This window comes from Teleopsis dalmanni, chromosome X (assembly GCF_002237135.1).
Source record: "Teleopsis dalmanni isolate 2A chromosome X, ASM223713v2, whole genome shotgun sequence".
NCBI classification, from domain to species: Eukaryota; Metazoa; Arthropoda; class Insecta; order Diptera; family Diopsidae; genus Teleopsis; species Teleopsis dalmanni.
Window position 1 is genome coordinate 75,218,899 of NC_051848.1, and position 18,523 is coordinate 75,237,421.

Below are 18,523 nucleotides of genomic sequence, written 5' to 3' on the forward strand. Positions count from 1 at the left end.
CTTGATTTTTTCTAATGGAGCACTGGTGCTTATTCTTTGATTAGAGTTAATTCATGCATGGCGAAACCGATGAATTTGTAATACGTTACTTTTATAAATTTTATAAAAAAAGTAATAACCTTATTATCTCTTCGAAATTTGAAAATTTGAAAGTCTATAAATATTTTCTTTCTGCTAAATTTATTTTTCACTTCTTACAATCAAGCATGGATGTGACGATAGAATATTTGAATTTTATTTAATGGAAAAAAAAACTCATGAACTCGAGGATCCGTCGTCTATGGATCTTTGATAGAATATGATTTCTTATTTGATAATATACGTAGACGACATTATTATAATATCGAATTAATTGGAGCAAATGCATGTACCATATTACATTGCCTTCTATTTTCCTTATTTTTTTGAACTTTTTCATAAAAGATTCTGACAAAACATTTCTATTTCAGCTGCTATTGATTTTTTGATAATATTTAAAAAAAATTTTTTTAAATGTCTTATTTTATATTTTATAAAAATAGAGCATTTTTATATATTTTATAAAAATATAAAATAATCATAAATTTTTTATCATATTTTAAAAGTTTTAAAGTGACATTCATACTATAACTTAAGTTGTCCTTCCATAAAAGTGAAAAGTGATCTACAAAATAAAACCTAGAGAGTCCTTAAACTTTTAAACATTCCGAAAATTATGATTTACATATGTTATCTTTATATAGTTTTTTTCAATATTAAACTACTAAACAAATCAAAAGTATAATAATAAATATTAATAATAAATTGTTATTACGACCAATATTCAATACTTTTTTTTATTATTACTGGGCTTAGGTCGTTAGTTCACACTTATAAACTTGGGTTAAATATTTACTTATATTTTCATTTTTATAAAAAATTATTCGTATTACAGATATTTCGGTTTACTTCGTTATCCATCTTCAGTGTACAAAAATGAACAAAAACCTTAAAAATAAACAAATATTTTATTATTAATAAAAGGAAGTGCACATTTCCACATCACCCTTGAGGTATTGCACATAATGCGTTAACCAAATTATTTTATATGGCTGGTTCCCCCGTAGGCCTATCCACCATAAAAAAACTTATATTAGAATTATTCTACTTATTCTAATTATTATTCTAATTATGTTACTTATTGAAATTATTGAGTGCATCCGCTAACAGTTTTATAGCATCTGTATGCTCTTTTGTGGCTTGCACACATTAGTTTGCAATCTCCTTCTCTTGTTTGAGTCTTCTTATCTGCAGTCCAAGTCGACGCTCCTCAAACTTCAACCTTTTCTCCTCAAACTCGACGAACTTTTGAATGCTGTGTTGTAATGAGGGATTTTAATTTCGTCGCTTAACCAGTCACTAAAATGCTGTGGTGAGAATCAACAAAGTAGGCTAAAATTGTCAGATTCTCTGATATTTAAAAATATTTTATTTAAAAATATTTATTCAGATTTTTTCAGTCAGTTGATCAGTCAGTCAATTAGTTAGTGTTTCTAAAGTTGTATTAAAAATAATAAAAGTTTGTGTTACAATAAATACTGTTTTTTATAAATAAAAGCTATTTGGTTATTGTAATCACAACATTGGTGACCCCGACACAAAAAGGAGTTGTAAGTTATTATCAAGCCCAACATTAGCAAGCAAGATGACTAACCGTGAGGAAGAAGATTTTTTTCCGGCAGAAGGAGAAAGTCGCACTGACAAAGAGGTATACCGGGTTTCAGTTAAGCCGATGATGTTTTCAAGAGAGCATCCGGACCTTTTTTTTCTGCAAATGGAAGCACAGTTCAGGAATGCGGGAATAACGAAAGATGATACAATGTTCGACCATGTGGTAGCAAGTTTAGAGCCGAAATACCTGGAGTGCATAGTTGATGTGATTCGAGATCCACCGAAGGTGTTGAAATATGAGACGTTGAAGAAACGGTTAATTTATGAATTCACAGAATCGGAGCACAAAAGGCTGCGTAAGTTGCTGACAGAATTGGAGCTAGGTGACATGAAACCAACTCAATTGCTGAAGAAGATGAAGGAGATGGCCGGCAATTCAATGAATGATGATGTACTAAAGTCATTGTGGTTACAGCGACTGCCAGTGGGAGTTAGAACAATCGTAGCTGCAGTGGAAGGTGATTCTGCACAGTGGGCCAAAGTGGCTGATAAGGTATTTGAGGTACAGGAAACAGAAACGGTTTGTGTAGTACAAAGGAATGAACCGAAGGAGATGAGGAAGGAAATTGACGAGTTGAAAGTCATGATAAATAATTTGGTCATTCAGTTGGGCAAAAGAGGAAGAAGCAATGACAGAGATCGTGGAAAAGGGCGATCATCAAGTGCTAGAAGAGGTAATATCTGTTTTTATCATCGGCGGTTCAAGGAGAGGTCTACAAAATGTGTTCAGCCTTGCCAGTACAAATCACCGCAAAACTCAGCGGAAAACTAAACACCACTTCACGTCTGACGGCGAGTGAAGTGGCAGAGGGTAAAGCATGCCGTTTGTTCTTCAAAGATAAAAAAACAGGTATAAATTATCTAATAGACACAGGCGCGGAAGTTTCAATTTTGCCAAAGAGAATGCAGCCTGAAAATGAAGTCACGCAATATTATTTATACGCAGCAAACGGAGCGAAAATTAGCACGTATGGAACGAAATTAGTGCAAGTCAATTTGGGGTTGCGCAGACAGTTCCTGTGGGAGTTCCTAGTGGCGAAGGTAAATCACCCAATAATAGGGGCGGATTTTTTGAATAATTTTGGTTTGATAGTTGACCTGAAGAACAGGAGAATTTTAGATGGCATTACAGGTCTCCAGGTAATGGGTTCGAAGAGAGAGATGCACTGCGTGAAGCTAAGCACAATTGATGCGACTAGCCCGGTACATAACATTCTGCGGGATTATAAAGAGATAACGGAACCGGCTACTAGTAATAAGGTGGCCACGAAGGTTACGCTAGTAGAGCATCAAATTGTTACCAAGGGACAGCCAGTGTATGCAAAGCCTCGGCGGTTAAATCCTGAAAAATTTGAAATTGCGAGAAAGGAATTTGAATTTATGACGAAACAAGGTATTTGTAGACCAAGTAACAGCAATTGGGCAAGTCCGTTGCATTTAGTGGCGAAAAAGGATGGTAAGTGGAGACCGTGTGGTGACTATAGGAAGCTTAATTCAATAACACTACCAGACCGGTATCCAATACCCCATATACATGATTTTACTCGCATATTGTACAATAAGAAAATTTTCTCAACCATTGATTTGGAAAAGGCCTACAATCAGATTCCGATTGCTGAGGAGGATCGACCTAAAACGGCGATAATAACCCCGTTCGGCTTATATGAGTTTAACATGATGACTTTTGGTTTATGCAATGCTGCGCAAACTTTCCAAAGGTTTATGAATGATGTCCTAAAGAATCTGAGTTATGTGGTAACGTACATAGATGATATATGTATAGCATCAGCTGATGAAAAGGAACACGAAATACATTTAAGAGAAGTGTTCAAACGATTAAGTGATCATGGTCTGAGAATCAATCTGGGAAAGTGTGTGTTTTTTATGAAAGAAGTTACATTCCTGGGTCATGTGATAAATGGGGATGGAATTAGACCTATAGCTGAAAAGGTAGAAGCGATAAGAAATTTTAAAAAACCGAAGGAAGTACGAGAGTTAAGAAGGTTCATTGCTTCAATTAATTTTTACAGGCGTTTCCTCCCGAATGCCGCAAAGAATCATGGCATCCTGCACGCGCTATTAAAAGGAAATAAGAAAAATGATAGATCTCTGATTGATTGGACAGCAGAGGCCGAGAAAATATTTGAAGTGTGTAAGAATAATGCTGCAATGCTAGCAAACCCGGCTCCGAATGCGAAACTGGTGCTAAATGTGGATGCTAGCAATGTTGCAGTAGGAGCAGTGTTGCAACAGCTTATAGATGGACAGATGCAACCGCTGGGATTTTATTCCAAAAGGCTGACAGAGACTCAAAAAAGATATAGTACTTATGACCGCGAGCTACTTGCTATATATATGGCGGTCAAGTATTTCAGGTACATGATTGAGGGCAGGAATTGCACTGTGCTAACGGATCATAAACCGATTACATTTGCTTTCTTACAAAGATCTGAAAAAGCATCAGAACGCCAGTTACGCCATTTAGATTTTATCGGGCAGCTGACAACAGATATTCAGCATATAGCAGGCAGTAAAAATACGGTCGCAGATGCTTTATCTCGAGTCGAAAGTGTAGTGGCTGGAGTTAGACGATCACTAGACTATGATAAGTTGGCAGAAGCTCAGAAAGTTGACCAAGAGATGAACGAGTTGATAAGAAACTGTACAGTGTCATCTCTGGAGCTCAAGTTGGTAGAGTTAATTACAGAGGGTGTTTCTGTGTATTGTGATGTATCCGGAAAGAAACCGAGACCGTTTATTACAAAGTCCTTCCGAGCGCAAGTGTTCGAAATGTTACACAATTTAGCTCATCCTGGTAGAAAAGCAACTATAAAACTAATAAGTTCTTGTTTTTGTTGGCCTAAAATGAAGACTGAAATAAGTCAAATGGTGAAAACATGCATGGCATGCCAAAAGTCAAAAATCCAGCGGCACAACAGGACTGTGTTGCAGGATTTCAACGCTCCTGATCAACGTTTTGAGCATGTTCATATTGATATCGTGGGACCTTTGCCCTATAGTAATGGTATGCGGTATTGCCTGACATGCATTGACCGGTTTTCAAGGTGGCCGGTGGTGGTACCATTGGCGGAGATTACGGCAGAATGTGTGGCTGAGGCTTTAATTAAGGATTGGATAGCGCATTATGGTGTGCCGAAAAGGATTACGACAGATCAGGGACGACAATTTGAATCCAAGCTTTTCGATGAGCTAGCCAAAATTTTGGGGAGTGAAAGGCATCGAACTACAGCATATCATCCACAGTCAAATGGACTTGTCGAACGTTTTCATCGCACGCTAAAGTCTGCACTGAAGTGTAAATCAAGTGTTGAATGGACAAGGGCCTTGCCAATTGTTGTAATGGGATTAAGAGCGGCATTTAAGGAAGATTTGCAAGCGACACCGTCGGAATTAATTTATGGGGTAAATATACGTTTACCAGGAGAGGTGTTTGATGGTGATTTGAAGCAAGTATCGCAAACAGAGTTTGTTAAGAAGTTAAGGGAAACTATGAGCGAACTGAAGCCATTACAAACATCGCGTCATATGACGGAAAAGCCATTCGTATTTAAAGATTTGAAAAGCAGTACGCACGTATTCTTACGTGATGACGCTGTGCGGCCACCATTGAAACAGCCGTATGAGGGCCCATATGAAATTCTATGTCGTGGTGAGAAAACTCTGACAATAAGGGCAAGAGGACGCACGATGAACGTCAGCATGGAGCGAGTGAAACCAGCATATTTTGCAAATGAAGCTGATGAAGGTTGTTGCCAAGATAGTGTTCTTTGATTTTTCTTTTAAACTATGAAAATTGCTTTCATTCAGAATTACGCAGAACTGTGAAGTTTTTCACTTGTCATAATCCATATTTTACATATTAATCTTGACTTTAGGGAAACCCTTTCTGGTGAGTTTTTTGTACAAAGTTATACGTTCGACATAATTTCATTAAAATACAATGTAATTCATTACCGTATAAAAGTTTTCAATGTTTATGATATCAGGATTATTTGGAGTTTAATGTGGTTTACGTGATAAGGATGCATGCTTGTATCTTTTAAAAAAAGATTGAAAACGCACCACAACAAAGTTTCCTTACATTTCGTTTCCAAAAGCCTCTATATCACTTGAAAAACTTTAAGTTGAAAGTTGCAAATAAAGTTACTTTAAGTTCTTCAAAGCGTGGACTGTATTTCCACATACATTTAGAGTATATATGCTTTTTAATAAAATAAAATAAATTAATTTTCGTATGTAATTTAATATCGGGATGAAGTTACTGGAAGCACGAGAAAGTCCACAAGTGTCTACAAGTGGCATCTTCCTAATCACTTAACTATAAAATAATCGATTTTTGAAAACAATTGTTGACACGATTTCTAAACTCTTTTAACTCAATAAATTCACACCGGTTAGGTTAAGATTATTATACTAGAGCCTATATCCCAGTTTAAATAGGTTCGTATGAAATCTAATCCAATATAATCTAATACAAAAATACTTACAGTCATAATTGTAGATTTACATAATTTTGTTATTAGATTAGGTTAAGCAGTACTTATAATTTCACCATGTGAAACGTTCACAGGCGACAAAACGTTGGCTTCTTGCACCACAGAATATTCAATCAATCTCGGTGATGACCATTCCGACATTGGAGATGAAGTTTTTGACAAATCCTGAGTGCTAATGTTTCCAGTTGAGTACTTTTTCCTTACGCTTTTTCCTTATCGTTGAAGGACAGCCATGATTTCATTCTGCGCGTCATCAAATGTTTCATCCAGCTTATCCAATTCAGTTTGCAAGTATTTGCAGAAAGATGCTCACTTGGAGGCCGCCGTTTGTTCCACACTTGTTTTTAAACCATGTAGAAGCTGGCATAATTGCGCGTCTGGTCCAAAATTGTGTCCAATTTATTTTTTTTTCTTCGTAATTTTTTATTTTAAGTAAAATAGACAATTGGCGTGCTGAAGTGGATGGTGGTATTATTTCAATGTTCTCACTAGCTATGTTCACCTACAAATAAATGAAACAATTAACAATTGTCTAAAGCAAATATTATAGTATTTATATTACGTTTATATTACTTCTGCCAACGGGTTCATTACCGGAATGAGTGAGACAGAAATCCTAGCTGTTGTACTCATTCCACTTTTTTTTAAAATTTTTCACTGCTCCACACCATATTGATCTCTTGATGTTTTTATTTTTTTTTAACCATTTCGCATGTAGCGTCAGAGTTAATCACTTTTATTTGTCTGACTATTTTGTTCAGCGCAGCCTCTTTTTTTAGAAAGTTTTATATAGTCTTTATGTTTAATATTGTACTAAAGAGAGTAATTTCGGAAAATTAAAATTCGCTTCTCAGTTTTCACTTGTTTTTCGCAGCAATTTTTGTTGCTTAAAATTTATGAAGTAACATCACCCTCTCTTCCCTCTCTCATTTATCAGAAACAGGTTTTCAAGTTCATATTGATGTTACGTTCAGGATGGTGTAAATTGGGGTAATGAAATGTTCATATATGAACACTGATATTATGACAATTATCGTTTAGAAACCGTGAACCTTTTTATTTTAAATTCTGATTTGCTTCATACACTATTACTCCGATTCGCGTCGGGGTATCGAAACAATGCAAATCGAATCACATTTCTCCACATATTTAATTTCCAAAAATATTCTGGTTTTTTAACCACTGTGGTTTGGTTTTTTAACCACTGTGGTTTGGTCTTTTACCACTATGGTTTGGTCTTTTAACCACTGTGGTTTGGTCTTTTAACCACTGTGGTTTGGTCTTTTAACCACTGTGGTTTGGTCTTTTAACCACTGTGGTTTGATCCACAGAGCTGTAGGGCTGCTCTGCTTTTTGAATTCGTAATAGATAGTTTTGAAAATATCCATGACTAGATAGGAACATAGTGACATAATAGCCAATTTCGCAGAAATTCCTTTCCGCCCACGACTTAACAATCGCAATTAGCTTTACCGTCCATCTTCCTCTTAAATCAGAGTTTCATCGTTGTTGCCAGATCTGGAAAATTTCTTCGGCGCTTGAGATGCTTGAACATAATTACATGTATTGCCACTGGATTACAACATATACTATACATTATGTGGGTCAAATAATCTTACAGATTCTCATCACCACCCAACCGATTCCAGTAATACACAATCTAAATTAATTTCTGTGACCAGAGATTACAAGGACCTTAAGCGAAAAGTTTTATTGTCATTAACAAATAGCTTTAGACGTAATATATAAAGATAAAAGTGTTACCTTCTATAGCACATCTTCACTATGTTGATTTACATGGATCAATAACAAAAACTATTTATTTTCATAGGGCTGTAGGGCTGCTCTGCTTTTTGAATTCGTAATAGATAGTTTTGAAAATATCCATGACTAGATAGGAACATAGTGACATAATAGCCAATTTCGCAGAAATTCCTTTCCGCCCACGACTTAACAATCGCAATTAGCTTTACCGTCCATCTTCCTCTTAAATTATGAGTTTCATCGTTGTTGCCAGATCTGGTAAGTTTGTTCTGTTATATCTTGAAGATATATTATGAATGATGTGTTATCTGTTATTATTATGAATGACGCAGAGAAAAAAGAGAGAGAACTCTATTGGGTAATGCTACCAAGACTCTCACAATCTAAAATGCTTTTAGGGACTTACAATCTTAAACGCTTTAAAGATTGTATAGTACAATCAAAAACTAACATAAGAATTATTACGGAATTACTGACCGGTCACTGCAGATTGAATAATCACCTATCGAAGTTAGGAATTCAATCCAACTCAGATTGTAGATACTGCAGGGAAGAGAGAGAAACGGCATACCATGTGCTTGGGGAGTGCCCGGCACTGATGCATAAGCGAAAGAAACACCTAGGAGGGTATTTCATGGATCATAAGGATTTAAGACTGGGGAAGATAGGATCCATACTGTCTTTCATTAAAGAAATCGGACTTGGAGAAATACTCTAACATAAAGCAATAGAAACTACTGGCTTGTATTCCAATTTTTGTATAGATTTGTATAGATGATCAATGATTGTTGCTAATTTGAAAGCATTATTTCATTCATGTATGCCACTAATGGATAGTTTATTATCGCATACAATGACTCAGAAATTGGTCAGTTTCGGTTGGATCTATAGGAAACATCAAAATTTGTCCCTTAACGGCTTTCAACATCGTTCTACACTCGATGCCAATATAAATACACATCAAAAGCAACGCTTTTATTTCGGCGCCTATACTGCAACAGAGTTGATGAGGGAAAGTCAGACCGAACGCGTATGGCTCTACTTTGACTCTTCTAGCGTATAACCTTACAGTTAGCATGGACTACTTATGGTATGTCTTGAAAACAAAATACAAAAATTCTTTCATATAATCTTTTAACCAATAAGCGAATTAGAAAAATTATTTACAATTCCCATTGGTATCCTCATATCTTCGCAGGCTGTTCGAAGTACAAACTTTACACTATCTAAACTTTTACTAGCTAAACCGAGCACTGAAAACATTAACATAATTACTTCATATAATTCTATTTTATTAAATAATTTTAACATCTCTCTGTTCTTTAAACTTTGCAAAAGTGGAAGTATTTATACTTGGAACAAGTGCAACTATCCATAAGTTAAATTTTGATTATTATTTAACGTAAACTCCTTAAGTTAAGAAATTTTGATATTACCTGCATTTTAATTGATATATAAAATATTATTATATACAAGCAGAGCTCTTAACAGTTATTATCACAAAAATAAAAATTATCTAACAAGTCTTATCAATCGCCTTTTAAAATAAAAATAATTAAATTTGCTTCACATAATTTTTAAAAATAATTATTATTATTTGCCTTTTACTTTTCCACGAACAAATGACACATAAGTTTCGCTTTTTATTTTACGACGAAGAAAGATTTATTTGTTTTTTTAAACAAAATGTATGAAAGGGTTGATTCAGATAAATAATATTTCAATAATAGGTTTATAAACGTATTAAGTAGTTTTTTATTTCGTATATGTACGACAATACAGGTTTCCTTATATTTTATTTTAGAAAAAACAATTCTGCCATGCAAAATCCTGAAAAGGTGTTTTAGAAATGGTCAAGTTCTTAGTTACTTGTAGAGATTAATTTTAAGCCAATATTGAGTAGTTCTTTGATTTTTCTTTTAAACTATGAAAATTGCTTTCATTCAGAATTACGCAGAACTGTGAAGTTTTTCACTTGTCATAATCCATATTTTACATATTAATCTTGACTTTAGGGAAACCCTTTCTGGTGAGTTTTTTGTACAAAGTTATACGTTCGACATAATTTCATTAAAATACAATGTAATTCATTACCGTATAAAAGTTTTCAATGTTTATGATATCAGGATTATTTGGAGTTTAATGTGGTTTACGTGATAAGGATGCATGCTTGTATCTTTTAAAAAAAGATTGAAAACGCACCACAACAAAGTTTCCTTACATTTCGTTTCCAAAAGCCTCTATATCACTTGAAAAACTTTAAGTTGAAAGTTGCAAATAAAGTTACTTTAAGTTCTTCAAAGCGTGGACTGTATTTCCACATACATTTAGAGTATATATGCTTTTTAATAAAATAAAATAAATTAATTTTCGTATGTAATTTAATATCGGGATGAAGTTACTGGAAGCACGAGAAAGTCCACAAGTGTCTACAAGTGGCATCTTCCTAATCACTTAACTATAAAATAATCGATTTTTGAAAACAATTGTTGACACGATTTCTAAACTCTTTTAACTCAATAAATTCACACCGGTTAGGTTAAGATTATTATACTAGAGCCTATATCCCAGTTTAAATAGGTTCGTATGAAATCTAATCCAATATAATCTAATACAAAAATACTTACAGTCATAATTGTAGATTTACATAATTTTGTTATTAGATTAGGTTAAGCAGTACTTATAATTTCACCATGTGAAACGTTCACAGGCGACAAAACGTTGGCTTCTTGCACCACAGAATATTCAATCAATCTCGGTGATGACCATTCCGACATTGGAGATGAAGTTTTTGACAAATCCTGAGTGCTAATGTTTCCAGTTGAGTACTTTTTCCTTACGCTTTTTCCTTATCGTTGAAGGACAGCCATGATTTCATTCTGCGCGTCATCAAATGTTTCATCCAGCTTATCCAATTCAGTTTGCAAGTATTTGCAGAAAGATGCTCACTTGGAGGCCGCCGTTTGTTCCACACTTGTTTTTAAACCATGTAGAAGCTGGCATAATTGCGCGTCTGGTCCAAAATTGTGTCCAATTTATTTTTTTTTCTTCGTAATTTTTTATTTTAAGTAAAATAGACAATTGGCGTGCTGAAGTGGATGGTGGTATTATTTCAATGTTCTCACTAGCTATGTTCACCTACAAATAAATGAAACAATTAACAATTGTCTAAAGCAAATATTATAGTATTTATATTACGTTTATATTACTTCTGCCAACGGGTTCATTACCGGAATGAGTGAGACAGAAATCCTAGCTGTTGTACTCATTCCACTTTTTTTTAAAATTTTTCACTGCTCCACACCATATTGATCTCTTGATGTTTTTATTTTTTTTTAACCATTTCGCATGTAGCGTCAGAGTTAATCACTTTTATTTGTCTGACTATTTTGTTCAGCGCAGCCTCTTTTTTTAGAAAGTTTTATATAGTCTTTATGTTTAATATTGTACTAAAGAGAGTAATTTCGGAAAATTAAAATTCGCTTCTCAGTTTTCACTTGTTTTTCGCAGCAATTTTTGTTGCTTAAAATTTATGAAGTAACATCACCCTCTCTTCCCTCTCTCATTTATCAGAAACAGGTTTTCAAGTTCATATTGATGTTACGTTCAGGATGGTGTAAATTGGGGTAATGAAATGTTCATATATGAACACTGATATTATGACAATTATCGTTTAGAAACCATGAACCTTTTTATTTTAAATTCTGATTTGCTTCATACACTATTACTCCGATTCGCGTCGGGGTATCGAAACAATGCAAATCGAATCACATTTCTCCACATATTTAATTTCCAAAAATATTCTGGTTTTTTAACCACTGTGGTTTGGTTTTTTAACCACTGTGGTTTGGTCTTTTACCACTATGGTTTGGTCTTTTAACCACTGTGGTTTGGTCTTTTAACCACTGTGGTTTGGTCTTTTAACCACTGTGGTTTGGTTTTTTAACCACTTGTTGATGGAGAATTACTTTTTAACTCATTGAACATCAACAAAGCCTTAATCTAAATTAATATTTGGCTCGATGGCATCCTTTTTTGATTTTGTTTTATTATCCAAATGGATAGAAGGGACTCCAATTTTTATTAATGGACTTTTAATTTGTGTAACTTGTTTAGCTTGCAAATGCGTGACAGCTTTTCTACAGTCCTTTATCTTGTCCTCATCATGCCAAAAACTTTTTCTTACAGTTGGAACTAAACCCAGAATTCTCTCAATGTCAGCAGGTTTTTCTCCAAGTGTAAAACTTTATAAAATTTTTGACTCTTCTTCTAAGGAATCAAAACAGCTTTTCTTTCTCTTCGGGATTTCTCCGCTTTTCTTTGTCCATTCCATCTTTCGCAGTGATCTGAAAGATGGAATGATCCCTACAGCTCTGATCCACAGAGCTGTAGGGCTGCTCTGCTTTTTGAATTCGTAATAGATAGTTTTGAAAATATCCATGACTAGATAGGAACATAGTGACATAATAGCCAATTTCGCAGAAATTCCTTTCCGCCCACGACTTAACAATCGCAATTAGCTTTACCGTCCATCTTCCTCTTAAATCAGAGTTTCATCGTTGTTGCCAGATCTGGAAAATTTCTTCGGCGCTTGAGATGCTTGAACATAATTACATGTATTGCCACTGGATTACAACATATACTATACATTATGTGGGTCAAATAATCTTACAGATTCTCATCACCACCCAACCGATTCCAGTAATACACAATCTAAATTAATTTCTGTGACCAGAGATTACAAGGACCTTAAGCGAAAAGTTTTATTGTCATTAACAAATAGCTTTAGACGTAATATATAAAGATAAAAGTGTTACCTTCTATAGCACATCTTCACTATGTTGATTTACATGGATCAATAACAAAAACTATTTATTTTCATAGGGCTGTAGGGCTGCTCTGCTTTTTGAATTCGTAATAGATAGTTTTGAAAATATCCATGACTAGATAGGAACATAGTGACATAATAGCCAATTTCGCAGAAATTCCTTTCCGCCCACGACTTAACATTCGCAATTAGCTTTACCGTCCATCTTCCTCTTAAATTATGAGTTTCATCGTTGTTGCCAGATCTGGTAAGTTTGTTCTGTTATATCTTGAAGATATATTATGAATGATGTGTTATCTGTTATTATTATGAATGACGCAGAGAAAAAAGAGAGAGAACTCTATTGGGTAATGCTACCAAGACTCTCACAATCTAAAATGCTTTTAGGGACTTACAATCTTAAACGCTTTAAAGATTGTATAGTACAATCAAAAACTAACATAAGAATTATTACGGAATTACTGACCGGTCACTGCAGATTGAATAATCACCTATCGAAGTTAGGAATTCAATCCAACTCAGATTGTAGATACTGCAGGGAAGAGAGAGAAACGGCATACCATGTGCTTGGGGAGTGCCCGGCACTGATGCATAAGCGAAAGAAACACCTAGGAGGGTATTTCATGGATCATAAGGATTTAAGACTGGGGAAGATAGGATCCATACTGTCTTTCATTAAAGAAATCGGACTTGGAGAAATACTCTAACATAAAGCAATAGAAACTACTGGCTTGTATTCCAATTTTTGTATAGATTTGTATAGATGATCAATGATTGTTGCTAATTTGAAAGCATTATTTCATTCATGTATGCCACTAATGGATAGTTTATTATCGCATACAATGACTCAGAAATTGGTCAGTTTCGGTTGGATCTATAGGAAACATCAAAATTTGTCCCTTAACGGCTTTCAACATCGTTCTACACTCGATGCCAATATAAATACACATCAAAAGCAACGCTTTTATTTCGGCGCCTATACTGCAACAGAGTTGATGAGGGAAAGTCAGACCGAACGCGTATGGCTCTACTTTGACTCTTCTAGCGTATAACCTTACAGTTAGCATGGACTACTTATGGTATGTCTTGAAAACAAAATACAAAAATTCTTTCATATAATCTTTTAACCAATAAGCGAATTAGAAAAATTATTTACAATTCCCATTGGTATCCTCATATCTTCGCAGGCTGTTCGAAGTACAAACTTTACACTATCTAAACTTTTACTAGCTAAACCGAGCACTGAAAACATTAACATAATTACTTCATATAATTCTATTTTATTAAATAATTTTAACATCTCTCTGTTCTTTAAACTTTGCAAAAGTGGAAGTATTTATACTTGGAACAAGTGCAACTATCCATAAGTTAAATTTTGATTATTATTTAACGTAAACTCCTTAAGTTAAGAAATTTTGATATTACCTGCATTTTAATTGATATATAAAATATTATTATATACAAGCAGAGCTCTTAACAGTTATTATCACAAAAATAAAAATTATCTAACAAGTCTTATCAATCGCCTTTTAAAATAAAAATAATTAAATTTGCTTCACATAATTTTTAAAAATAATTATTATTATTTGCCTTTTACTTTTCCACGAACAAATGACACATAAGTTTCGCTTTTTATTTTACGACGAAGAAAGATTTATTTGTTTTTTTAAACAAAATGTATGAAAGGGTTGATTCAGATAAATAATATTTCAATAATAGGTTTATAAACGTATTAAGTAGTTTTTTATTTCGTATATGTACGACAATACAGGTTTCCTTATATTTTATTTTAGAAAAAACAATTCTGCCATGCAAAATCCTGAAAAGGTGTTTTAGAAATGGTCAAGTTCTTAGTTACTTGTAGAGATTAATTTTAAGCCAATATTGAGTAGTTCTTTGATTTTTCTTTTAAACTATGAAAATTGCTTTCATTCAGAATTACGCAGAACTGTGAAGTTTTTCACTTGTCATAATCCATATTTTACATATTAATCTTGACTTTAGGGAAACCCTTTCTGGTGAGTTTTTTGTACAAAGTTATACGTTCGACATAATTTCATTAAAATACAATGTAATTCATTACCGTATAAAAGTTTTCAATGTTTATGATATCAGGATTATTTGGAGTTTAATGTGGTTTACGTGATAAGGATGCATGCTTGTATCTTTTAAAAAAAGATTGAAAACGCACCACAACAAAGTTTCCTTACATTTCGTTTCCAAAAGCCTCTATATCACTTGAAAAACTTTAAGTTGAAAGTTGCAAATAAAGTTACTTTAAGTTCTTCAAAGCGTGGACTGTATTTCCACATACATTTAGAGTATATATGCTTTTTAATAAAATAAAATAAATTAATTTTCGTATGTAATTTAATATCGGGATGAAGTTACTGGAAGCACGAGAAAGTCCACAAGTGTCTACAAGTGGCATCTTCCTAATCACTTAACTATAAAATAATCGATTTTTGAAAACAATTGTTGACACGATTTCTAAACTCTTTTAACTCAATAAATTCACACCGGTTAGGTTAAGATTATTATACTAGAGCCTATATCCCAGTTTAAATAGGTTCGTATGAAATCTAATCCAATATAATCTAATACAAAAATACTTACAGTCATAATTGTAGATTTACATAATTTTGTTATTAGATTAGGTTAAGCAGTACTTATAATTTCACCATGTGAAACGTTCACAGGCGACAAAACGTTGGCTTCTTGCACCACAGAATATTCAATCAATCTCGGTGATGACCATTCCGACATTGGAGATGAAGTTTTTGACAAATCCTGAGTGCTAATGTTTCCAGTTGAGTACTTTTTCCTTACGCTTTTTCCTTATCGTTGAAGGACAGCCATGATTTCATTCTGCGCGTCATCAAATGTTTCATCCAGCTTATCCAATTCAGTTTGCAAGTATTTGCAGAAAGATGCTCACTTGGAGGCCGCCGTTTGTTCCACACTTGTTTTTAAACCATGTAGAAGCTGGCATAATTGCGCGTCTGGTCCAAAATTGTGTCCAATTTATTTTTTTTTCTTCGTAATTTTTTATTTTAAGTAAAATAGACAATTGGCGTGCTGAAGTGGATGGTGGTATTATTTCAATGTTCTCACTAGCTATGTTCACCTACAAATAAATGAAACAATTAACAATTGTCTAAAGCAAATATTATAGTATTTATATTACGTTTATATTACTTCTGCCAACGGGTTCATTACCGGAATGAGTGAGACAGAAATCCTAGCTGTTGTACTCATTCCACTTTTTTTTAAAATTTTTCACTGCTCCACACCATATTGATCTCTTGATGTTTTTATTTTTTTTTAACCATTTCGCATGTAGCGTCAGAGTTAATCACTTTTATTTGTCTGACTATTTTGTTCAGCGCAGCCTCTTTTTTTAGAAAGTTTTATATAGTCTTTATGTTTAATATTGTACTAAAGAGAGTAATTTCGGAAAATTAAAATTCGCTTCTCAGTTTTCACTTGTTTTTCGCAGCAATTTTTGTTGCTTAAAATTTATGAAGTAACATCACCCTCTCTTCCCTCTCTCATTTATCAGAAACAGGTTTTCAAGTTCATATTGATGTTACGTTCAGGATGGTGTAAATTGGGGTAATGAAATGTTCATATATGAACACTGATATTATGACAATTATCGTTTAGAAACCATGAACCTTTTTATTTTAAATTCTGATTTGCTTCATACACTATTACTCCGATTCGCGTCGGGGTATCGAAACAATGCAAATCGAATCACATTTCTCCACATATTTAATTTCCAAAAATATTCTGGTTTTTTAACCACTGTGGTTTGGTTTTTTAACCACTGTGGTTTGGTCTTTTACCACTATGGTTTGGTCTTTTAACCACTGTGGTTTGGTCTTTTAACCACTGTGGTTTGGTCTTTTAACCACTGTGGTTTGGTTTTTTAACCACTTGTTGATGGAGAATTACTTTTTAACTCATTGAACATCAACAAAGCCTTAATCTAAATTAATATTTGGCTCGATGGCATCCTTTTTTGATTTTGTTTTATTATCCAAATGGATAGAAGGGACTCCAATTTTTATTAATGGACTTTTAATTTGTGTAACTTGTTTAGCTTGCAAATGCGTGACAGCTTTTCTACAGTCCTTTATCTTGTCCTCATCATGCCAAAAACTTTTTCTTACAGTTGGAACTAAACCCAGAATTCTCTCAATGTCAGCAGGTTTTTCTCCAAGTGTAAAACTTTATAAAATTTTTGACTCTTCTTCTAAGGAATCAAAACAGCTTTTCTTTCTCTTCGGGATTTCTCCGCTTTTCTTTGTCCATTCCATCTTTCGCAGTGATCTGAAAGATGGAATGATCCCTACAGCTCTGATCCACAGAGCTGTAGGGCTGCTCTGCTTTTTGAATTCGTAATAGATAGTTTTGAAAATATCCATGACTAGATAGGAACATAGTGACATAATAGCCAATTTCGCAGAAATTCCTTTCCGCCCACGACTTAACAATCGCAATTAGCTTTACCGTCCATCTTCCTCTTAAATCAGAGTTTCATCGTTGTTGCCAGATCTGGAAAATTTCTTCGGCGCTTGAGATGCTTGAACATAATTACATGTATTGCCACTGGATTACAACATATACTATACATTATGTGGGTCAAATAATCTTACAGATTCTCATCACCACCCAACCGATTCCAGTAATACACAATCTAAATTAATTTCTGTGACCAGAGATTACAAGGACCTTAAGCGAAAAGTTTTATTGTCATTAACAAATAGCTTTAGACGTAATATATAAAGATAAAAGTGTTACCTTCTATAGCACATCTTCACTATGTTGATTTACATGGATCAATAACAAAAACTATTTATTTTCATAGGGCTGTAGGGCTGCTCTGCTTTTTGAATTCGTAATAGATAGTTTTGAAAATATCCATGACTAGATAGGAACATAGTGACATAATAGCCAATTTCGCAGAAATTCCTTTCCGCCCACGACTTAACATTCGCAATTAGCTTTACCGTCCATCTTCCTCTTAAATTATGAGTTTCATCGTTGTTGCCAGATCTGGTAAGTTTGTTCTGTTATATCTTGAAGATATATTATGAATGATGTGTTATCTGTTATTATTATGAATGACGCAGAGAAAAAAGAGAGAGAACTCTATTGGGTAATGCTACCAAGACTCTCACAATCTAAAATGCTTTTAGGGACTTACAATCTTAAACGCTTTAAAGATTGTATAGTACAATCAAAAACTAACATAAGAATTATTACGGAATTACTGACCGGTCACTGCAGATTGAATAATCACCTATCGAAGTTAGGAATTCAATCCAACTCAGATTGTAGATACTGCAGGGAAGAGAGAGAAACGGCATACCATGTGCTTGGGGAGTGCCCGGCACTGATGCATAAGCGAAAGAAACACCTAGGAGGGTATTTCATGGATCATAAGGATTTAAGACTGGGGAAGATAGGATCCATACTGTCTTTCATTAAAGAAATCGGACTTGGAGAAATACTCTAACATAAAGCAATAGAAACTACTGGCTTGTATTCCAATTTTTGTATAGATTTGTATAGATGATCAATGATTGTTGCTAATTTGAAAGCATTATTTCATTCATGTATGCCACTAATGGATAGTTTATTATCGCATACAATGACTCAGAAATTGGTCAGTTTCGGTTGGATCTATAGGAAACATCAAAATTTGTCCCTTAACGGC

General features: G+C 34.0%; 1 protein-coding gene across 1 annotated transcript; it reads left to right on the forward strand.

Annotated features, from left to right (window-relative positions):
- The first annotated feature begins 1,663 nt into the window (after positions 1-1,663).
- Positions 1,664-2,461, forward strand: LOC119688559. Its single transcript, XM_038103232.1, has one exon. It carries the CDS (start codon positions 1,664-1,666, stop codon positions 2,459-2,461), a length of 798 nt encoding a protein of 265 aa, XP_037959160.1.
- The last annotated feature ends 16,062 nt before the right edge of the window (positions 2,462-18,523 follow it).